This window comes from Hippocampus guttulatus, chromosome 1, assembly GCF_054856545.1.
Source record: "Hippocampus guttulatus isolate MCC_2025c chromosome 1, RoL_Hgut_1.0, whole genome shotgun sequence".
Taxonomy (NCBI): Eukaryota; Metazoa; Chordata; class Actinopteri; order Syngnathiformes; family Syngnathidae; genus Hippocampus; species Hippocampus guttulatus.
Genome location: NC_141261.1, coordinates 4,326,602 through 4,349,967, shown reverse-complemented (window position 1 = coordinate 4,349,967; position 23,366 = coordinate 4,326,602). Strand labels below are relative to the sequence as shown.

General features: G+C 41.7%; 2 protein-coding genes across 4 annotated transcripts in view; both read left to right on the top strand.

Moving 5' to 3' along the window:
• LOC147210106 (inactive dipeptidyl peptidase 10) overlaps window positions 1–9,424 on the top strand; it is a 34,083-nt gene extending 24,659 nt beyond the window's left edge. The window contains exons 12-25 of one of the 3 annotated variants that reach the window (XM_086105164.1): window positions 239–280; window positions 707–811; window positions 1,230–1,321; window positions 3,091–3,138; window positions 4,000–4,118; window positions 4,724–4,771; window positions 5,490–5,588; window positions 6,144–6,210; window positions 6,313–6,507; window positions 6,585–6,639; window positions 6,731–6,830; window positions 7,051–7,109; window positions 7,474–7,546; window positions 7,637–9,424. In XM_086105164.1, coding sequence (XP_085961290.1) covers window positions 239–280; window positions 707–811; window positions 1,230–1,321; window positions 3,091–3,138; window positions 4,000–4,118; window positions 4,724–4,771; window positions 5,490–5,588; window positions 6,144–6,210; window positions 6,313–6,507; window positions 6,585–6,639; window positions 6,731–6,830; window positions 7,051–7,109; window positions 7,474–7,546; window positions 7,637–7,863 — 1,329 coding nt within the window. In that variant the 3' untranslated portion in view covers window positions 7,864–9,424. Of the gene's footprint in view, window positions 1–238; window positions 281–703; window positions 812–1,229; window positions 1,322–3,090; window positions 3,139–3,999; window positions 4,119–4,723; window positions 4,772–5,489; window positions 5,589–6,143; window positions 6,211–6,312; window positions 6,508–6,584; window positions 6,640–6,730; window positions 6,831–7,050; window positions 7,110–7,473; window positions 7,547–7,636 lie in introns of all 3 variants that reach the window. The other 2 variants (XM_086105155.1, XM_086105147.1) reach the window with 2 other exon arrangements.
• Window positions 9,425–10,300: 876 nt separating this feature from the next.
• cs (citrate synthase) lies at window positions 10,301–22,443 on the top strand. The gene is made up of 11 exons (XM_086105134.1): window positions 10,301–10,448; window positions 13,754–13,804; window positions 14,487–14,594; window positions 15,796–15,861; window positions 16,296–16,427; window positions 16,949–17,137; window positions 17,791–17,990; window positions 18,621–18,750; window positions 18,847–18,948; window positions 19,282–19,491; window positions 20,879–22,443. The coding sequence occupies exons 1-11, from the start codon at window positions 10,398–10,400 to the stop codon at window positions 21,047–21,049; spliced, it is 1,410 nt and encodes a 469-aa protein (XP_085961260.1). The 5' UTR covers window positions 10,301–10,397; the 3' UTR covers window positions 21,050–22,443.
• The last annotated feature ends 923 nt before the right edge of the window (window positions 22,444–23,366 follow it).

Genomic DNA, 23,366 nt, shown 5'->3' with positions numbered 1-23,366 from the left:
GTGTGTGGACAGGTATTCTCAGGTGTTAAATTTTCCTAAAAACGAAACTTTTGGTCGGCAATTTTCCACATCTGTTGCACCTTTGACATGCTGCACGTGTACCTCATGCCACACACGAAACACATGCATAGAACTCTGGTGTATTATGCATGGCTTTAAGCCACATAATTTAAAATGATCCAAACCAATGCATTGTATTTTGAATGCACTAATATTTCTGATTTATTCTCCTCCAAAGAAACACAAGATGACCATGGACGTAATGCAAAGCCAATGGCAGGTATGAAGCACTGCAATGAATCCTCTTCGCTTACACACGTGGGTACAAATGATGGTATCCTTCTTTTAACTCGTTCACTCCCAAAGACGTTTTTAAACGTCTTTTCAGACTTGGTCCAGAATTGGCTGGTACTGAATGAGTTAAAGACACAAACACCACAATGGTCACTGAACTAACTTGAAACCGATCAAGTAATAATAAATAAAAATGCACCATAAATTAAGCAAAACTAGTTGGGGATTTTTATTTATTTATTTATTTTTGTGGCCGACCAATATTACTTCAAAAACAAACCTGAATCTCGCCGAAACTAAAATGATGGTATCCCTACCTTAATGCAGTATTTTGTTGTGCAACCTTCCCCATATGTATCACAACTGTGCTTCTCCTGACTTGTGTCTGATGGTTATTTATTTATCTCAGCAGGATGTGCCACTGTTTTCAGATGACGGCTCCATATTCTACGCCATCCTGCCAGCCAAGCAGGGCGCCCGCGGAGAGTTCCGTCACATCGCCGCTCTGTCAGCCCAGGTCCGTCCATCTGAGGCTCACTCGCATACATCACCTCCTAATTGGCCATTAACACTTCAGCGAGGGCAAACTAAAGCAGGGCTTCTCGTTTGTATTTACTGCACTCTCTCCCTCAGTACAGATAAATCATGATCAAGTCACGACGTAATGCTTTGCTGGGTCGCTTCATTTAATCTTCACCCAGGCAGGGCAAATTAAAAAAAGAGCAATGGTGCTTTCGGAAATGATACAGATGGACCTTATTTCCTGTTTGTCATTTCTCATTAACACTTATGTGAATGTGCCATTAGGTGAGCCCTTCCTATTAAGATGCAATTGAGGGATCTTCTCCCTGAGTGTTAATTTAATCTCTCTTCGTTACTCACAAATAATATATTCCTACACCTGTTATTATGATTATTCCGTTATGTCCACCCAGCCCACCGGTCCATCCAGCCCTCCTCGGTTTTTGACATCGGGGAGCTGGGATGTCACCTCGCTCTGCGCCCTGGACGAGAAGGCTGGAAAGATGTAAGTGGCGTTGCCCGTTTTCTTTCAATGATCACTACACCAGGACCAAGTGTATTTCTTCACCTTTTCGCACATCAAGCAATATGTTAGAGCTTGTGATTACTTGCTCATTCTTGAGAAAAATGATTGCGTAATTCTGTCATGATCCAGCTGTGTGAAGAAAGCCCTCAAGCAAAAATGGATCACAGTCCAAGAATCGCTGATTAGCGATAAATTAAAAGAGACTTTAATCCCACAGAGGGCTAAATCTGATTGCACAAATGTTAATGTGTCACAATTAGATTCTATTTTGACATAGCAAAACAGTAAATAGCCGGACCCATAAAATGAGCGGGATTACACAATAACGCACAAAAAAGGCTGGAATCTGGGCCAAGGAAGTCAGTGCATTATAGGGAGGATCTGGATAAGAGTATGGATTTTTATTTATTATATTTTTTGTATTGGTGTCACTTTGCCATCATCATCATCCCCTCAAACTCATAATGCTAGCTTCAGTTTGCTTATTTTTCTTGTCAACCAGGGAGTGTCTGTTCATACACAGATGGACAAATACTGTACATCACTTCACTACTTATTCCCCGTTTTTGTTCCAATCTGTCAAGACTCTGGCACACAATACTGTGCTGAATATTTATTTGCCATCACTGAATTAAAGAAATCAAACTATTAAAAAAAAGTACAGGTAGTTCATAATTAAAGTGTTTGAAACTGTTATGATGATGCTTTGTATTTCAATTACCGGTAATACGTAGCAATTACCATGTCTGCCTCACAGTCGAGAGGAATGGATTTTATTACAAATTATTATTAATATTATTGTTGTTGTTCAGTTCGAAACCAAACCGAATAATGTTTCAGGATCCCAGAAATGCAGTCTCAGGCAAACTGCGATAACAAAAAGATTTATTGACAGAAAAATGCACTGACAGAGTACAAACAGAAATCGGTGGTCACAAGGAGAAAAACAAGGCATGAACAAAAAGCGCTTGCAAAAGGCAAGCTAAAGTTAACACCGAGAATACAATGAAATGACAAGAGTCTAATTCACACGAAAAACAACAAGATCAAAAAGCCTAAATCATACCAATACTTACAAAACAACTCTGAACGACATCGAGAGGTCTAGAAAACAACACTTGAGCATCAACCACAAGCAAGGTCAATAATCTGACACATAGTGGGCTATTTGGCAGTCCTTAAATACTAGGTAAGGCTTTGATTGGGAACGAGGAACGGGTGTGCCTGCTGGTGGGAAACACCCTTCACTCCAGCTCGTGCTGGAACAAAAACAAAGACTGACATGACGGCTGTTGTTACTATTACTACTATTACTACTACCACTACTGCTGCTGCTTTTGTTGTTGTTGTTGTTGTTGAGCAACTTCCAACTGGGCCTCATAGTTACTTCGAAAGCCGCTGCGTCCCGGGTACCTAAAAATCCAGTTGTTGGTTGTCGATTGGGAACTGTTTGTAGCCCGAAGGCACACCTTGGAGGTCGTTCCCGAGTTGGGCTACTGCTGCTGCTAGGATGGCTGGATGACTAAACTGGTAACAGTGATGACTTTGGTAACGGGGACCTTGGTGAAAATCCCGGTCAGGACAAACGGCAATTATCTTCTATGCCAGAGGTGTTAAATTCAAAGCCCGGTGGCTAGATCTACCCCGTGACATCATTTTATGTGGCCCTTCATGAAAAGCTGAAGATTACTGCTGTTGTTCTTCTTCTTCTTGCATAACTAGCTTGTATTATTTTTGTGGGTCTTCAGCTATTTCCTGAGTACAGAGGAATCCAGACAAGGCAGACACCTCTACAGGTAAATTGCACGAATTTTTCTTCAAGATTAATGCTGCATTCCAGAAAACTGGCAAGTCAACATTTCTAACTTGTCGCAAGGAAATGTATGGTGGGATGCAGCTCAAAGTCCAATTTACAAACTCCAGGCCATCACCAAGAAGCAGCAATGTGGAGTTGCGTAGCTAGAAGTGAAAAGCCCACAGCCTTTATGGGCATTAATGTTGTATTAAACTGGGGCTTTATAATGAGTGAAGTGAACCATTATTTTTCACGGGGAGTGTAATTACACAGCATACACAGCAATACATTGGCTTGCTTCAAATATACTTCAAACGCCAGACAGCTAAAATTTGGGCAGAATTTGATGTTCCAAAAGGACAGTCAACGTCTCGCCCCATGTACTGTCAATGCAGCTCACTCTGACGGAATGCTGCTCATTATCAACTTCATATCTTCACCCATTATAAGAATTTCAAGTTCACGTGGTGTGCTGTAGCCGGGGGCGTCCTGACACATGGTCAGAATGACAAGAATTCCTTGTGCTGCTAAATAAATTTCACTTGGCTTTAGGCGTCAGGAAACACAGTCGCAGTGTCATAGAGAAATGTTTCGTTGAACCAAGGCACGTATCTTATATAAGTGAAATATCACAGCACACCGCCAAGCAAAATATGTCACAGGAAGTATACAGTGTTGCCTGAACTCATGTCGTGTCTCAGTTTACTTCCAGATTTATTTCCTGCCGCGCCACAGTGTTAAGATGTAAACAAAAGCATGTTCAAATGTCAAAGCAGGGCTACGTACAATACTAGAGCAATCTGAATGTGTGTATAGTTGGAGTGACCGTGTGAGTCTGAATGCTTTTCTTCTTGTTTAAAAGTGTGCACGTGGAAGGAGCATTTCAACGGCAGTGCATCACATGTAAACTCCTCGAGGGCTGCCACTTTTTTCAAGCCGATTTCAGTCCCAACTTCACGCACTTCACTCTCCGCTGCCTGGGTGAGTGTGAGACGCATAGTCGTCATGGAACCTGCAATGTCAAACACAATAAAAAGTTGGTTGTCCTCTGTTTTGGTCATATTTCAGTACAATGGATTTATTTTAAACCTCGGTGGGAAATCAGGATAGAAATAATCCATTCCAGGGTCAAACTGAGAACTTCATGTACATGACATTTCAGTGGCCCTGTGTGTGTAAATAAATTAAGCTTTGTTCATACGGTAGAATCAATAAAACACAATCTGAACTTTGATAACAACTGACAACCAATGAGGCTGAAGATACAATAAATCCATAAATTCGTGTGTATATTCTTCTTCTTCACTTCTTCTCTTGAATGGCTCTGAATGGGGCCTTTAAAAAGCATTGAGAAAAAGCAAGCAAAACCCAACTAAATGAGCTCTATGCCAAGTTGTTGCTCATCTCTAGTTACAGTATATACTGCTGCTAATCTCCAATGTCTTTTGAGAAATATTTATCCTGATAATTTCGGTCACATTCCAATTGTACAACCCAGCGGTTTAACTTAAAAAAGTTGATTTTTTTTTTTTTAAATCAAATTTCATCATGGTTTGAAAATGTTTGTCCTCTGAAACATTCTCCAGGTCCAGGAATTCCAAAAGTGACAGTCCATAACTTAAAGGATCCCTCCAGTGAGTTTCACTTTTGCATGAACACAAAAACATGCAAAGGTTCATTTTGTATAAGAGCCACATGAGCAGTGATAAGGAGGGTTTTTGATCATTTTACCAGAATTTTAAGTAGTTTCTGGGTGTTTTAAGAACATGTCAAAATACAAAAACACATAATAGGATAGTTAAGACATCTTAGTCTTTGTCTTGCTGAAATTAGCCCATTTTAAGGGATTCACTCGGCCTCGCACAAGCTCGCAACAATATACCACACCCGTACACTGCTGGGCCAATGGCGAGTCCAGCTTTGGTTAAAATGATGATGGGGGGCAGACCTCTGCTACAGCAGCTTCTTTTGTGAAAGCAGAGCCTAGAGTAAAAAAAATAAACAAACAAAAAAAAACTTTGACAATGAAAGCATTTTACTTTTGGTGGCAGCACTTCATGTACTACACTGGAAACATCACCAAAGCGCACCACTGCGTCAAAAAACGTCTGTGCTCCTGAAGTCTGATTTTGTTTGATTTTGGTCCAGTATTGCCTCTGTCTGTCCTGTGGCTCTCCCTGATTGTAAAATACAAAATCTTGGTGTTGCTGTTGCTCCTAGCTAGCGAAAATTATTTTAAATTATTGGTGTTGCACTTGCACTGAATTCCCATACTGTAAATGGATGTAGGTCTGATTCTTCAGGATTCTTTTCCATGTTCCGATGAAATAAATATTCTATTATCTTTTGGAGGATACGTTGTCTTGGAGGACAACAGTGCTCTGTCCAAAGCCTTGGAAGACAAGCGCCTTCCTGAGACTCTTTTCAGGACACTTTCAACTGACAACCTTGGTAAGACAGCATTCATAACAATTACAGTATTTGATGACTGATTGTGGGTCTCTTGGCCAATTTCTTACCGCATTTGCTCTTGATGAGGAAATGAGCGTGATTCACTTTGACAATGTATTTAGTCCTGCTTTTGTTTAATTCAAAGTTAAAATATTGAGTTTAAAATTATTCATCCGTTTTCAATTGCGCTTACCCTGATCGGGTCACATGGGGGCTAAAGCCTATCCGAACTGACTGCTCAATGACAGTGAGTCACGAGCAATCAATTAATCATTTTAGAGCACAGGTGTCAAAGTCAAGGCCCGGGGGCCAGATCTGGCCCGTCATGACATTTTATGTGGCCCGCAAAAACAAATCATGGGTGTTAACTCCCATGATCCTTGCTATAATATGTACCAAAATGTCAAGTTGTCACGTGTAATAAATAACGTTGACATTTTGCAAAAATTTTGTTCGCCGCATTACACTCATATGAAGAATAATTGCGCAACAACAAACAACTAGTTGACCTGAGATGCATTAGTTAGAAATTAATTTCCTCTTGTCTTTCCTTAGATGTGCACCTGAAATTATCTTTGCCTCAAGGTTACGAGGTTAACCTACACCCTTTGCTCATTATTGTGTAAGTAAACACATCTGCTGGCATTCTTCCCCTGTTTTGCACCCACCCACGCCCTTCAAGTTTTCGGCTTTCAAATGTCTTCTTGCTGATGTCATCATTCAGAGACAGCTCTCCCGGCAGTCAGTCAGTGACGGAGGAGTTTGCTCTTGGCTGGCCTCAGGTCCTCTGTAGCTCACACAATGTGGCATTGGTCTGGATGGATGGCCAGCGCAGGGTGGGACGTGGACAGAAGACCGCTGCCACAGACTCACGGAAGCTTGGTTCACTTCACGTCAAAGATCATTTGGAAGTTGTTGAGTGGGTGCCACACAGTAGCAACAGCAAACCTAGCAATGATGCCGGTCACACTGACTGAATAAATGGCTACTTTGCAGGTTGTTGATGAAGTTGCCGTATATTGACGATCGCCGCATGGCTCTCTATGGCAAGGTAAAAGGTTTTGGTTTTTTTTGTTTTAAATAGTTACAGTAGCACTCCAAAATGTTCTGTTTGCACTCAAATTTATTTGTTTTCCAAACAGGCATTTGGTGGACACTTAACACTGAAAATGTTAACTGCAACAGAGAAGCTCTTTCAATGCTCAGCTGCTCTGGCCCCAATAACGGATTTTAGGCTTTACAGTAAGTTATTGTCATTATTACCCTCACGAATATTATTATAATCTAGACTTAACGTATGTACCTATCCTTCCTTCCTAACAACCCATCCACGGGGCCAGTATATTTTTGCAACTTGCCTACCTAACACTCAGTCGACCTATCTACAAACTGATCAGACAATTACCTACAGACTCCCTATAGCATCGTTAGCTAGATATTGACGTATATTGTACCATTTCAGGCGCTGCATTCTCCGAGCGGTATCTTGGCTTTCCAACAAAGGAGGAGCATGTTTACTCGGTAAGGTTGAGAAGTCACATTGTTCTGAACTGGGCTGTTCAGGTTTATTCCTGGGTTCTATTGCAGGGATGGGGTTAGCAAATAAACGTACTGCAATATTGCCAGCAAACACCAGTGCACAACAATTTTTCCCTTTTTATTGGAATCATTCTGTTGTCGTATGTGTTGTGGGATTCCCTGTGAGATTTTGTTGTGGGTGAGCCCACAGTATTCTTACAAAGTACAATTCCAAAAACTTTTGGGTCAATTAATTATTTACACCCAAGAGGCAAGTTTAATTTTGAAATGATACACTGTGTTATTTTTTTGCCTCCAAACGGTAGGTTATGCTATTGTTGAGTTCATTCCAATGTATTTTTTGCAGACTGCCTCTCTGCTGGAGGAGGTCAGCAAACTGAAAGATGACAACTTTCTTATTCTACACGGAACCGCGGATGGTACTGGTTCCTATCCTTATTGAAATCATCAGCAGCGTGTTATCCTTCCCGAATCCTAACAGGCAAAGTGCATTGTGCGTTTCACCACAGCGAGGGTACACTTTCAGCACAGCGCGGAGCTTCTGAGCCGATTGGTGAGGGTGGAGGCCAACTATTCCCTGCAGCTCTATCCAGACGAAGGCCACACATTGCGGGAACCGCGCAGCGTCCAGCATTTCCAGCGCACGGTGGTCAACTACCTTCACAACTGCTTCAAGCACAGCATCCTCTTGGATACAGTTGAGGAGGATGACGACGAGGAGGAGGAGGATGACTGACTGCCCTCACCTCTGGAAGGATTATCGTAGGTTTTTACGCCTTGGCGGTGAGTGTGATGTTAAGTTCAGGAGTGCGGACCAAACACTACCAGCCAAGCAAATCAGCTCCTACAACTTTTGGGAAATGAAGCAGCTACTCACCACCTATTGCACACAATTGTTTCTGATGTTTACTGTCTGCTCGGGACCCCGTTTGTTTATAAAATATAGTGGGTATAGAAAGTGAACACACCCTTGTGTTGTTTTTGCACCTTTTCACTAAATTTGCCCCACCCCCACCCCCTCCCCCCAAAAAATCATCAGGTCTTAAAAACGAGAGAAAAATGAGTTACGGATGGAGCTATCTGATGAACATAGTTGGCACAAAAACAACACTGTGCATCTTTGGAAGAACACCATTCCTCTGGTGATGATACCTTGATTTTCTTTATCTGCAACTAGGCCATCAGCCACCATGGAACAGTTCCAAATATCTGTCCAGTTTGGTGCAAATCCTTTTGATGTCTGCCTGAAAGCTGAAGTAAAACAATTCAAAATGTGTGGAGTGACCTGAAGGAGGCATTGCCCTTGCCATCTGTCCCATTTGGAGTGCTTTTGGAGTGTGCGATTATTTTCAAGTCGAGACATGCTGTGCTGATCGACTTCCACCAAAAATGGCTGCTGACTATGCATGCTTTGTATTCTCTCTCTAATACAGTGGTTCTCAACCTTTTTTCCACCAGGGACAGATTTTTCATGGACCAGAAACCATTCGTCAACACCGGGGTGGGGGTGCAGACGTATAATCCCGATCGGAAAACTAATTGCTGGCGGGCGGGTCTAGGGGAGCCAATATGCTCTCCTACAAAAAAAATAGTTTTTTTTTCTCCAATCTATCTGTGTGGCCCGATGGTTGGAGTTGACTGCTCTAACTGACTTTCTATATCCACTGTATATGTATGATGATGTACGCTGATGATTGTGCCAAATGTTTACAGGTTTTAAAGTGTACCTAAAGACTGCATGATGTCAAGTAGATTGCATTTTCTGTGTTTTGTCATCATGGTTTGAAGTATAATATTCCATTCTGAGACAAAGAGACTTTACAGGTTTCATGTTCAGAGTGCAGCAGGACTAAATTTCAAAATGAAGCTCACATTCTTCATGAGTCATTTTGCTTGCAGGCTGGTTGGAAAGAATCCACATTCCTTTTAAGGTTAGAGTTATTGTGACAACTATTTTCTTACACCACTTAAATAGTACAGAGCATATGTACCAAAATACGTCCATCAAATGGACTGCTGTGACAATGTGAATTAATGTATTTAACAATGCAGTTGTCAATTACATCAATTCAACAACAAGCCCAGACTCAAAGACCGCAGTGGAAACAGATCACCTTCATGTTTTGATATGCAACCGTAAATGAGTCTCTCTTAATGCATGAGACGTAACTGAATTTACTGGCCAAAGACAGTGATTCAGCCCATCAAACTAAACGATTGCATGCCCCCGATTTGCCACATCAAGCATTTGTTTTTAAGCAAAACCTTGACAATTAAAACCTTATTTTACAGCAAAATCGTATTTCTTTGTGGTCGTTTATTTCGTTTGTCATTGTGTTTCAAATGAACCATTTGAGGTGATTGGTATGCCCGTGTACCCGCGTTGGAGACTAGGTCAGTAAGTCCCAACCAGTGTGCCGTGAAAGGTCATCGGGTCTGTTGTGGGAATTTATCCACTGTCACTTATTTGGATGAAAAACTATTTACTGTATTGACAACAAAAAAAAAAACAATAAATAAATATCCATCCATCCATTTTCTGAACCACTTTATCATCACAATGGTCGCGGGGCATGCTGGAGCTTATTCGAGCTGTCAGTCAGGACACTGTGTGGGTTTTCTCAGGGTGCTCCGGTTTCCACCCACATTCCAAAAACATGCATGAGAGGCTGATTGAACACTCCAAATTGTCCCTGCGCGTAAGTGTGAGCGCGGATGGTTGTTCATCGCTGTGTGTCCTGCAATTGGCTGGCAACCGGTTCAGGGTGTCCCCCGCCTACTGCCCGAAGACAGCTGTGATAGGCTCCAGCACGACCCGCGACCCTTGTGAGAACAATACGGATCAGAAAATGAATGGATAAATTTGGTAAATGTTAACGATGGTAGTGGCTGTAGTTTTTTTTTTTTAAACACACGCTTGACTCTGTGTCATCTTTATCAGACCTGTCAGGAATTAAGGTAAAGTTCAAGTTTTGACAGTCAAATTTGAGTGCACAGTTATGTTCGGATAGCGCCATTGATGCCGTCAAATGAGCATAAGTGCAGCGGTTCTCTAGCCAGTTCTCTAACCGGTTCTAGCCAATCACAGCCCTCGACGCAACACCACGTTTCCGATCCATCGTCCAATCAACATCGATGCTACTTGCGGGCCCGAATCCCTCGTCAACCTTCTGTTCTTTAGAGGGGCACCTTCAAGCGGCTCCGAGGTGCACTGCTAGCGGCTTTTCGATCTCCTGGAACACGGCAGACTAACACTTCAACACAGACACGATGTCGTTCCTGACTGTCAGCAGGTTAGCGCCTAAACTCCTCAATTCAAAGGTAAGAAGACGGCGCGCGTCCTCCGTGTTACTTTTATCACAATTCCTTAAACCGTCAAGTTAGCCGGCTAACGGCAAGGTAGCTAACGTTAGCTCCGACGGCCACATTGTGGGACAACTGTGGTCGTGGTATGGATTAAATACTGCATAGTGACTCATCTAACCCCGAACGTTTGATTTGATGTATTAACGCAGTTATCGTTGTTTTCCAATTGCGTAAACAAGTAATAACCATGTCGATGTCTCTTTGTGAAAAATCATATCTGGACATGTTTGTTAATTGAAGATGTGTAAGAGCAGACTGAGAAAGGGATTAACAAATCCCTTCACTTTTTAAATCTGCAATGCTGTCTGAATCTAACTCGTGTTGTAATTTAGATTTTCAGTGTTGTGACACTGAAGAATTCTCCACCACCATGTTTGACCTTCACTAAAAAAATGTCCCATTACTTAAACTAGTTCTGTGAGAAAATCCTCGAAAGGCTTTTTTATTAGTATATTAGAAACTTCTTCCTTGGATTTTCTGCAGTGCGAATTTCCAATATAAAGCCAATCTGCAGTGTTTTACATTTGACAAAGGGTAATGTAGTCGTGGTTTAACTTTACATTACTTTACATTGAGCTTGAATCACTGGAGGTTGTATAATGCATTTGCTCCTGAGATTATCAAGCACATTGCCTGTCTTCACTGATTGCAACCATCTTGCAACCTACTGCTTTACTCCACTGACTTCCACTAAATTACCTCATATCAGGTAAAACTGCATTAAAACCTGATAGTCTGTATTTATAATGCTGTACAAACTGCATTGGTTATCAGGCTTCGTTTCCTAGATAACCTCTGTCACACTCACCTCTTTCCTCTTTCTTGGGTCAGGCTTTGCCCTGTTTGGCTCTTTTTATTGTTGTTCTTGTATAACAAGCCTGTAAGATTGTAAAATCTCAAAAGTGACTGACAGAACACCTGGAGCTTCACACGGTTGTTTTTTTGCAGTTGTAAGTGAACCCGTACTCGGAGAGGAGCTTTTCTCAAGGTTGAAAGTAGGATATATTAATGGTGTCCTTCATGCACCGCTTTTTTCCTCTCTGCTCAAAGACCACATATTCATTTATAATTGCATAATTTCTCAAGCAATGCAAATTTATTGAAGGGTTTGTCCTCTAAAATAAATTACACACCTGATAAAGATACCTCTGTGGTTTCCCTCATGAAATGAGTAACGGGCGGTGCCAAGAGTGGGCTGTAATTACCTGTTTACAGTAACATGACACCACCCAGTCACATTTGATGTCATTACCATAACACACATTGCCCGCGCAGCAGAAATTCCATTTGTGAAGTTAAAGCGGGGTTTAAAGAGTGAGTGCAAAGAATTCTGGAGTAAAAATAATTGGATATTTCAGCAGTAACCTAAAGAAAAGGGGGCAAAATCATTCTCGCATCCACTGATAAGTAAATTCTCACTGATGGGGTGAAAGAAATTTGGTGAAATGTTGGAAAGAAGGCTTTGGTAGATAAACCTAACCCACCAGTGTCAAGGAAATAATAGATACTGCAAATTACGAGGTGTGTCACAAAAGTTCCAGGTCTGGTTTTCATAAAAGATATTATTTAATTTGAAACAGGCAAGTCCGGATTCACAGCTGAGCGTACTTAGTGTAATACTTAGCTGTGCTGCAACATGTTGGGCAACTATCTACGGTAAGGATGGGCAACTTAAATGATGGAGGCGACCACAATTTTTAATCAGCAGTATTTGACTTCCAAACGAAATGTATGTCAAAAATGCCATTTTAATTCTGGACAAAATGCATGCTTGCCGGTGAATAGCGAAACTCCACATTTAATCGGCGAGTCTTAAAATGCATTACGATTTTTTTTTTCTCTTGTGGGTGTAAACTCCAAAAATTCTTCAAAAAATGCTGAGAAACATCCAAGATGCGTTTCCCACAAAAAAATGGGGGTTGTTTCCTCCCAAAACAATTCAAATACAATGGGGGTGGGGAAGCTGCAAGCAGGTGAATTGAGTATACTGGGGCCCACTTGAGTAGAGGAAACGTGTCTGTAATTTCCCCTCGACTTTACACAGAAGCAAGCAATCTTTGTGATTTGCAGAACTGGTCTCGGTTTCTCATTTATAGACAGCGATAGAGAACATTCGCTACGTATTGTAATACTTTAACAAGCGCTAGTAAAAAAAGCCCGTCCCCATTGTGCTCCTCTCAGGAAGTGGGCAATGACTCATGTTCCATATTTGAGCCCTCCCCGGCCCGTTACATAAGCATCAGCCATGTGTGTTGATATAAGATCCTACTTTTTTGTTTTGGCTGACCCTCATGAGTCATCCCCCCAACCACTTCTTAGTCAGTCATCATATCAGCGGGACTAGAGCCAAGTGACCTAAAACCTTTAACCAGACTCTCCTCCAGTCGTTCATTTAACTTGACCTGACAGAGAAGTCATTTTTGACTGGCATAATGCAGCAGGCCAAACTTTTTATACTGCGGTGTGAGGGCTGGGAGTGATTCCAAATGGCTTGTCATGCAGATGTAAATAATTTTGAATCCATTTATATTGTCAATTGTTAGATCATGTGACGCTGCTGGAATAGGAAAAAAAAAAGAAATTGTGTCAGTAAATGAATGGACATGTGATACTGTTCACGATGCCCACCCCTTCACTTTTTTTGGCCCCCCCTCACTTTTTTTTAAATTGAAGGTATACAGTATATTGTATCATTCCACTATGGAAAAAGAACTGTTCAAAGTAACCATTAAAAGCTCCACCAGTAATGACATTCACGCCCATCAAGAGTGTATGTAAACATTTTGACCACAGCAGTAACTGCAAATGAAAATAGGCCTTCCCACAGGCACACTTGGTCAATGCTTCTATGAAAAGCCAGCTCAGGGAATAAAGATTATTTATTAATGAGAATTGTGTGGGGATTTGTTATTAATTTACATGCCTTATTGATTCTTTTATTGATGTGGTGTGCAGTAAAAGCTCCATGCTTTTTTTTTTGTCCTTGATGATGATGAGTACTTTGAACTATCCGTTTTAGATTATATTATTTGTTCAGCATTATTTACATGCAGCACTTTGTTTCAGATGTCGTTACTTTAACCTGCTCTCTAAATAAAGATGAGTTCAATCCGCAGAAGACGGTTTCATTTGAAACAAAATATTGCTCTTGAAGAATAATTTACTGTTTTAATTGATCGAGCTTGCTTTTTTTTTTATACCTGTTTTCCTCCTTTGACAATGCGTCACAATTATAACATTGCTTATTTCTTGTCCCACAGAATGCTACCTACTTCATTACAGCTGCTAGAAACGCCAGCGCTTCTCCAACAGTAAGTCCCTTTGACCTCCACATCGATTGTCTCAAATAACAGCAATGTGGGTGAAGCATCCACTCGTCATTTCTGCCAGCGGGAGCAATCACTTCAGTTTGCTGTGCTAGAGTAAAGATCAGTAAATCCTGTGTTGACAACTCCATGCAAGGCTTGAAATCAGCAGTTTCGTTTTTTTAAAGCATTGAAATTAGTATTTTTCTGTTTTCTCGGGCAAATATAAATATAACAAATTAAGTTTTTTAGCTGTCGGCTATTATTTCACTACTTTTTACTGTTGTTTTAAGTTTTTAACCAGAGTATTATTATTTATTTATTTTTGTCTTATAAAGTTGTATAAAATACCTGACCTGTTTTGTCTGCCGCTGCTTGTTGCCAACAAAGAAGCAAATATTTTGCTGGTGTGATCAACTGAAAAAGTTGGTCTCACCAATTACTACTACCATTCCGAAAGTTAATTTAGAGCCCTGGTCAACTATGAGATGGTCGGGTATGTCCGCACAGACCTCCAACTGCTCCAAGCAGTATTCTGCTCAGGAAAATTACATTTTTGTGCTGATTTTGTTTACGATTGGTCTTTTGAGCTAATCCCTCATTGTATTTTAGCTGTGTGACATTTTGGGACGAGGTGTTTATTTGTGCCTTCTTCAAGTGTGTTTGTTTGGCTTCTTTTCAAATCCAGAATCTGAAGGATGTTCTGTCAGACCTCATCCCAAAAGAACAGAGCAGGATCAAGAGCTTTAAGCAGCAGTATGGCAAAACCAACATCGGGCAGATTACTGTGGATATGGTGAGCAGACCTCTAACTCTCCATCAACTTCATTTTTTCCACAGGTTTAGCAAAGTATATCCAATGTTGTTTTTATGTGATGGGGGGGGGTAAAAAAAAACTTCACTACTTACCAGAAAATCTAGAATAGTCACTGATGTAATTGTTTTGTGCTGATTATTTCAAGTTCGCTTTCGACAGCAATATGCTTTTCACAGTCCTGTGCTTTTTCAGGTATTTAAACCACAGCCAGGTACTCTCCTACTCCCATGCATATAAATCAGTATGCAGTGCGGCAAAAAAAGTATTCTACCGGTATGCCCCTATTGTTGTCCTACCAGTGAGACTAAAACTAACCAAATCACAGAACACCAGAAAAATCCTCACAACCCAATCCTGAATGAGCCCCCAAAATTGTAAATCTGCTGATATTACAGATTAAATGAATTACTCGCTCTGTGCCAGCTAATAACTGCAACACAAGGGTGCACGATGTCACACTGACTTTTTTTGGGGGGGGGGGGGTGCTCATCTTTTAAAACGGAGCGTTTGACAACCTGATGCAATGCACCAACAAATCGTAGCCCAAGAATGGACTTTGGTATTTGATAAGTACTTGCGCTACTTGCCTGGCGCGTCATGAGTCAAACGTTCACACAGGTACTGGCAAGAGATACTGTATTGAGAAACAGTCTTTTGTTCGTATGACAGGGAGTGGTTTCAAGTGTTGTACAAGTATAACAGGTGAAGAGCAACAGCAGATTGGTCCATTTTGGTTACCTGTGGCGGCTTGCTCATTCAATTCACCACATATAAAGTATTTAAGCATGCAGATATATAATCTGCCAAATGGAAATATTTCATTTCACTGTTAGTTTTTATTACCACTCAAGATCTAACCCACACACTTGCACCAGCAGCCATGCCGGCAGATGTGTTGTCAAAATGTTGTGGCGGAGGGCGAGGAAGACTTTGAGCAGTTTTGAGGGTATGAAAAAGACCGAATGTGTTTGGTTGGCACGTTATTTAAATGCTTATCACATTCTTTTATTGTTTAAATTGTTCGTTGGTACCCTTCTCATATATGAAGTAACCTGCCTCACCGACAATATCATCGAACACCCAAAAGAATCCCCCCCCCCCCCCTTTGGAGGTGGAGTGCAACTGAAAGACATTTGTGTATTTATTTATTTTTAACATGCACTTGTGTTTTCATCTCCAGGTGTATGGAGGGATGAGGGGAATGAAGGGTCTGGTATATGAGACCTCTGTGCTGGATCCTGATGAGGTCAGTGGTGACCGCTCCTGTTTTGGCATACCTTTCCTGAATACTGCACCTTACACCCATGTTCAAAGAAAGCTCATTGATTTTTGTCACTGTTTTTCCAGTGATGCTTTTATCTTGGTATTTATTTGAAATGTGTTTTCAACCATACAATAACTCAATCATGGACCAAAAATCCGTTGTTGGCATCTGTGACGGTGCATTTCTCATGATTCTGCCTGGTTCGAAAAATAATAATAAAGATTGATACATTGCTATATACACAGATAAATGGATGCCTTGATAGATAGATTGATACATGGATCGATTAATACCCTGAGGGAAATTGGATTGTCACAGTAGCAGGATTCACAATTATATGAATAAAAGACAAAACAATAAGAAAACAAATATTTGTAAATTTTCTTGCTAGCTTGACTTTTTCTGTTTCCATACAGGGCATCCGCTTCCGAGGCTATAGCATCCCTGAATGTCAGAAGTTATTGCCCAAAGCTGAAGGAGGTGAGGAGCCGCTGCCCGAAGGCCTCTTCTGGCTGCTGGTCACAGGACAGGTGCCCACTGAGGAGCAGGTGAGAGTCGGGGTGGAGTATTGGAGCCACAGAAAACTCTTCTATGTTCTACTTTATTCGTTTTAGTCTCCCAGGAAGAGACGGGAGATGGTCAGAATCTAAACATTGCCCATTTCAGAGCAGTTGAAATTTCTTTTTGATGGGCCTACAGATCACTAGACAATAGACAAATGGACTGGGCACTAAAAATGCAGTGTAAAATGCACATTAGGGACACAGTGTACAGTACGTGACTACAAACAGTTGTAAAACAACATAAAAACTTAGTTGTAAACATTAAGTCGCTGTGCAACATCTTGAAATTATTTATGACTGAAATCAGTCTGACAAATTTATTGCTGGAGAAAAAATTCATTTTATTGCCATTATTGCCGGTACGGAAGAGGCAGACTAGACTGATAAGCGTGTGTCCACACGCGCTGGGAGAGAAAAACCATCTTGACAGTCCATGTCAGTCAAGTTATATGTAAGACAGATGTGCCTAAAATATGTGTGTAACCACGTACACTCCTGATTGGCAGGTGAACTGGGTATCGAAAGAGTGGGCAAAGAGGGCGGCACTCCCGTCACACGTTGTCACCATGTTGGACAACTTCCCCACGAATCTGCACCCCATGTCCCAGTTTAGCGCTGCCATCACGGCCCTTAACAGTGAGAGCAGCTTCGCGCGAGCCTACTCTGAGGGTGTGCACAAGTCCAAGTACTGGGAGGTGAGTTGTTACGCTTGCATTGGCATTCCGCCTGTTCATGTGTCCTGTTTTAAATTAATGTTTAAACATCTTTGTAGAAAGGAAAAGTCTCTCTCTCTCTGTCTCTCTCTAAAGCACAATTTCCCCTTTACAGACAAATGAAAATAAAATAGTAACACAATGAATTAATGCCATTGTACAATTAAAGTAGTTTTCCATCTATGGAAAAACACCGCATGGGTTCACCCTTATCCTCAAACGAGTTGCCTAAAACACAGTTTGCATGTGTACGGAAGACAAAAATACAGTGAACCACCACTATTTGCAACAGATAGGCACCGAGCATTGCCACAAGTAGTGAAAATCCGAATAACTGACGCCCTCCCTAAAAGGGTTTGTAATTGCTTATAGATAAACCTTGATGGTGGTGAAACGCTTAAAATCTAGACGATAAGAAAGCATCAACTCTATGCATTGAGCATCTATAGTCATTTCATCCATGTTACATAAAGCACGATACTCAACCAAGAGTTAAGTTATTCAACACAAAGAATCTCTACCTTGAGGCTCATCGATAAGTGTTAGCTAGCATACTAGCCTGAATAACACACTAGCAGAAACTGATGCGACATCACTTGCAATGAGTCTTTCAAACCCTCTCACCTCTTTCTCAGTATGTCTATGAAGACTCCATGGACCTGATCGCCAAGCTGCCGTGCATTGCGGCCAAGATCTACCGCAACCTCTACCGTGAAGGCAGCAGCATCGGAGCCATCGACTCCAACTTAGACTGGTCTCATAATTTTACCAACATGCTGGGTTACAGCAATGCCCAGTTCACCGAGCTTATGAGACTCTACCTCACTATTCACAGGTAATATACACACTGCCCTTGGGTCAAAGATGTCTTATATTTGCCTGAACGAAATGAGGAAAATAAAGTAAATGCTGTCAGTGAACTCCATGTCCAGTTAGAACACTTCAGGGTTTTTAAGTTAAAGTAACAAACCATTTAAGGTGCAGCAACTCTGTTCATGAACTCCACAAGCAAAATATACATGTCTACAACACGTTACACATTTTTTTTGTTTTAAATTGGTCAAACTGTGTGTGATCATTTAGAATTGGCTTTGTGTGTTGTTGATACTTAACAGCTGCGAGTCTTCCATTGCCTATCGGTTGGATTTGATCCAGAATCGTTTTCCATTCAAGATGATTAAATGTTTTCATTCAAAATCTGTATATATCAAAGCTTGTTTAGTTTGATTAAAACTAAACCAAATCCCAGCATCGGGGAAACAAAACCCCAAAAAGCAGCATATTTTCGAATAATATCACTGTCATCTGCTTTTTTTGCATAAGCGGAAGCTAAAAAAAAAAAAAAGGAAATCTCTTTTGTGGGATGTGAGTTGGGTAAAGGGATTTGCCCCAATCCTACTTATGGTAATTTGAATTGATCTATACTGCATGTCTAAGAGAAGCTAAAGTTTGTGTCATGTGACAGTGACCATGAAGGAGGCAATGTCAGTGCGCACACCAGCCACTTGGTGGGCAGCGCCCTGTCAGACCCCTACTTGTCCTTCAGCGCCGCCATGAACGGCCTGGCCGGTCCTCTTCACGGCCTGGCAAACCAGGTAAGGTCATTGACGGACGTATACACAGCCAGAACACCTATTTAAATTCATGGTTTGTTTATGCTGACATGTCTTCTGCTTCTCTTTGTCTCCCAGGAGGTGCTAGTGTGGCTGACCGCGCTGCAGAAGGAGCTCGGAGGGGAGGTCTCAGATGAGAAGATGAGGGATTACATCTGGAACACGCTCAAGTCCGGAAGGGTAAATACCGCCACTTCTTTCCATGGAATAGAAAGTAAATGATAGGCAGCTTCTAGGGCTGGTTTTACACCAAATGGTTTATAGTAGTGTCACAATTAAGAGTTGTTGAGCAAGTGTTGATTTATTTTTATTTTTTGTAATCCTACTATATTGACAGTGCGACTGCTGTGAAAAAACGAATTAATCCAAAACAGTAGTGGACTAACACTTTGTACTGCAGAGTAACAACGAAATTGAATGGATTTGTTCCCAGCTGTCACAATGCTCAAAGTCCCTAAAACTAAAACTTGCAGATGTAGTCGTCAATAACATTGGATCCAATCCTTGTATCAGGTGGTGCCAGGCTACGGTCACGCCGTCCTGAGGAAGACGGACCCTCGGTACACCTGCCAGCGCGAGTTTGCCCTGAAGCACCTGCCCACCGACCCCATGTTCAAGATGGTGGCTCAGCTGTACAAGATTGTCCCCAATGTGCTGCTGGAGCAGGGCAAGGCCAAAAACCCTTGGCCCAATGTGGACGCCCACAGTGGCGTTCTGCTGCAGGTGAGTCCTAACCTCGCCACAGCGGTTGTCTCAATTGATGGCTTTATGGCGGGATTAACATAAGTAAGATGGCACCCATGTTAAAAGGACAAAAGACAATAAAGAATGTTATGGAGGTGGCTGGGCTAGAACGGATTAATGGAATTTCACTTCATTTCAACGTTTCAAGATTGAATTGCTGTAAAAGTAACTTGAGTTTCAGACTTAACTAACGACACATTGGCTTTGGGTTTAAGACGTCACAGCGGACACTTGTGCTGATGTCACGCATCTCATTATCTGATGGCTGTATGCCATGTCACTGTTAATTTTGCTATGTTCTACGGAACAGGCGTTTCAATGCCGAATCGTCTGCAACCGCTCTGATATGGCAGTTTTTCAGGATTTCTTGGTTCAAGAGGCTGACCAAATGTCTGTGGTTATAGTGGCCAAAGATGTTTGTCTGGTCAGCTGCTGCTCAGAGAAACAAACAAGTTGGTTACCTGTTGACTGGAAACATTATCGTTACGGACGTGGCCTGTCTCGACATAACTTTGAGATCAGATTCAGGGTAAACGGTGTTCTAGTTTACAACATATGGCAAGACTAATTCAACTAAGAGACTAACTGGAAATGACGCCATATTGCTTTGCAGCAGTGTTCAAGATGGCTTTGCCAGAAGTATTTTAGATGCGTTCAAAGTACGAATTCCGTCATTTGCAGGGAAGTACGTTGCTCCCTAAAGATGATTTTGTATTCTTTGAAGAAGGACCAATGATACACAAAAAGAGCATCTTACACAGTAGTTTTTCAAAATATTTCAGCTTCTCTTTGAGATCTGTAAAAGTCACTCATACCTCATTAACATCACCAAGTATGGACTGTGGTCACACTATTTAGCTAGACAGATATCAATCAAACTTTATATCAGAATGTACAGAGATCGTGTTGTCATGAATTTTTCATAGCAGTGGACCCTCACTATTTGTGGGGAATCATTGACCCTGACCCCCAACCCTCCCACTAAAAGGGGTGTGTAATATTGATAAATGCCACAAGATGGCAGCAAGCACTTAAAACTGATTTGATCTTGAAACGCCAACACCACCATGTATGTGGCGTGTACCGAAACAAAATAGGAGGGCTTCACTGTACTGTTTCTGGATGTAGCTGGCATACGTTTTAGCAATAAATGTTTACTCATCAATTTAGGGATGTTGGATAACGGCACACCTGATTTCTCATGGCACACCGGTTGGGAATCACAGTCGTGGTGGCCACTATTTGAACAAATGCATATTTGTGTAGTTCAGATTGCAGTAAAAGAGAGAAAAAAAAATCATAATTACGGCAAATGTGGGTCCTTGCGATCGAACCTAACTGCACCCCTGTACTTCCCTGTCCGCAGTACTACGGAATGACGGAGATGAACTACTACACGGTGCTGTTCGGCGTGTCGCGGGCTCTCGGCGTGCTGGCCCAGCTGGTGTGGAGTCGAGCCCTGGGCTTCCCGCTGGAGCGCCCCAAGTCCATGAGCACGGATGGACTCATGTCTTTGGTGGGCTCCAAGTCGGGTTGAGCCCCGACCGCGTGAGGGGTTTGAGTGGTGGGGAAAAGGTGCAAACGTGACGGATTACGACGAGTTGACTACCCCCTGACCTACCCTGGTCCATCCCTGGAATTCCACCGGATTTAGAGAGACAATTTACTTTTAATTTCATTACACACAAAAAGACTCTCCTCCCACCACTGCTAGTTGTCCTGTTACCTCCTCAGGAGGTGAAACCTCCACACATAAGAGACTCCCACCTGTTTTAGTTTTTTTTTTTTTGTTTGTTTGCTTGTTTTTTGTTTTTAAGCTACCCTACAAATCCTCTACGAATTAAGGGTGACACTTAAAGGGAATTGTGGGAGTGAACTGCACTTCCTCTGTATTTGTTTCAGCGGCTAAGGCCACGTCCCCCATCAATCAGCTGACAAGTCACTTTGGTTTCTCCTATGCATCCCCGCCGCTCTCCTGCCTTTGGCAACGTTTCACTCCCATTTATGAGCACTCCAGTTTTCACCATTCTCACCGTGATCAAGCAGTTCATAAAACACAAAGCAGAAAACAAAAGCCGCTTTCAACATAAAACTTTCTTTTTGTTGTTTTTAGTGCTGGCCAGTCTTCCCTCTATGATCAAAATGACCGACCCGTCTTTGTTTCAGCCCGGCGCTAGTTTAACCCGGTGACTGACACAGTGGGGCAAGCGTATTGACGCGTAAGAGCAAGCTTGAATCCTAGGTGGGCTTCGTCCTTGTAATTGTTTGTTGCTTTTTTTTTTTGGTTTTTGCGCACGTGAGAGCTTTATCAATATGGATTGCTTCAACATCAGCATTTGATTGATTGATTGGATCTCATCCTTTGAAACCAGAGGCCCCAACTCGCCACCGCTCGCTCCCTTGCTTGATTGTGTCCCTTCTTCCTGAGCTTGCTGGTGTTATGGTTGGGTTATGTGGTTTTATTTATACTTTGTGTACATAGGTTATATATAAATGTATATGTATAAGTTCTGCTCATAACAGCCACACCGAGTACCAACTGTCAACGGTCAGTCTATCGGGTAGAAACCGCAGCTATCTTGTACATACATGTTTGTGTCTTCTTTTTTTCTCCCCCAGGGTGTTTTCAAGCTTGTTCTTGAGCTCCGTTGCCAAGACAGCCTGCCCATCTGTGGCATTGTTTGTCAACACTCCATTTTTGTCACTCAGAATCTTTTTTTTTGGCTTTGTTTGTGCTCCTCCTGTCTGTCGTCTCGTGGCATTATTTTGATCGTAGAGGAGGATGTATGTGATAAATGAGAATGAAATGTAAGGTGGGTTCATCAGATACGCTTCAGGGGGCTGGATGGGTCGGACAGGGCAAGAAATAGTGGAAAACAACTCTTAAAAAAAAAAAAAGTACAGTAAAAATAAAGGTTTTTATTAACAATGCCTCGTCTTTTTTTTCTTTTTTTAGGAAATGTTGGCACACAGTCGCACCTATTGACCTTAATACTAATGTTTTTTTAATGTTATTAAAATAGTTTGTTGTTTGACAATTTTTTCAAACGAATGAAGCGTCCGAAAAATAACGTGAATTCTATCCACATATTGGAGAGGGATGAAAACCAAATAGTTGCTGAGTTTCCGGCTTTTAGCAACCAGTTATCACCTGATGGAGTGCGTATTAGTGACTTGTTGCCTTCATCAACTCACTGAAAAAGGTTTTTGTTGAATTTACTCACTTTTATTTTATGTGATTGCACTTAAAAATGGATCTGGATGCAGATTTTATTATCAAGTAGAATATACAGGTACATCTCCTTAAATGTTTCTTTATCCAGATTTGTTTTGTGCGTGCAACCAAGAAAAATACCTATCCCCACCGTAAAGAATTGTGAATATGCCCATCCTTACAACAAAGTAATGTGAATTTTCCCATCCGTGTGGTTAAGTATAGTGAATGTGCCCATCTCATCAACGTCTTGAGTTGAAGTCTTTTTAACGATCTGAGTTGTGCGTCGTGGCGCTAAATGGCACTATGGCCTTCCTCAGTCACATGAGCCCTCCTTTCTGTATTTGCTGGGATATTAATAACCGGACTGCATGTCGTCACCCAGATTTGCTTTCCCTAAAAAAATGACAAGGAAGCCGTCTGCAATTGGCAGGATGTACCCCGCCTTTCATCACAAATCAGCAAGGATCGGCTCCAGCTCGCTTGCAACCCTAATAAGGACAATCACTTCTGGATGTCGCATCATGACGGCAGACACACTTTCAGGGTGCAAAAGATGGAGCTGTTGTCTGATTGCACCAAGGCACAGTGAAAAAAGGGTAAATGGCTTGAATGATCAACTCGGCCTTCTCTTCTGCTT

Coding starts and splice junctions, on each gene's coding strand:
- cs (XM_086105134.1), top strand. CDS start 10,398: ATGTCGTTCCTGACTGTCAGCAGGTTAGCGCCTAAACTCCTCAATTCA. Junction 15,862..16,295: donor CTGTGCTGGATCCTGATGAG/GTCAGTGGTGAC, acceptor GTTTCCATACAG/GGCATCCGCTTCCGAGGCTA. Junction 18,751..18,846: donor TTCACGGCCTGGCAAACCAG/GTAAGGTCATTG, acceptor TTTGTCTCCCAG/GAGGTGCTAGTGTGGCTGAC.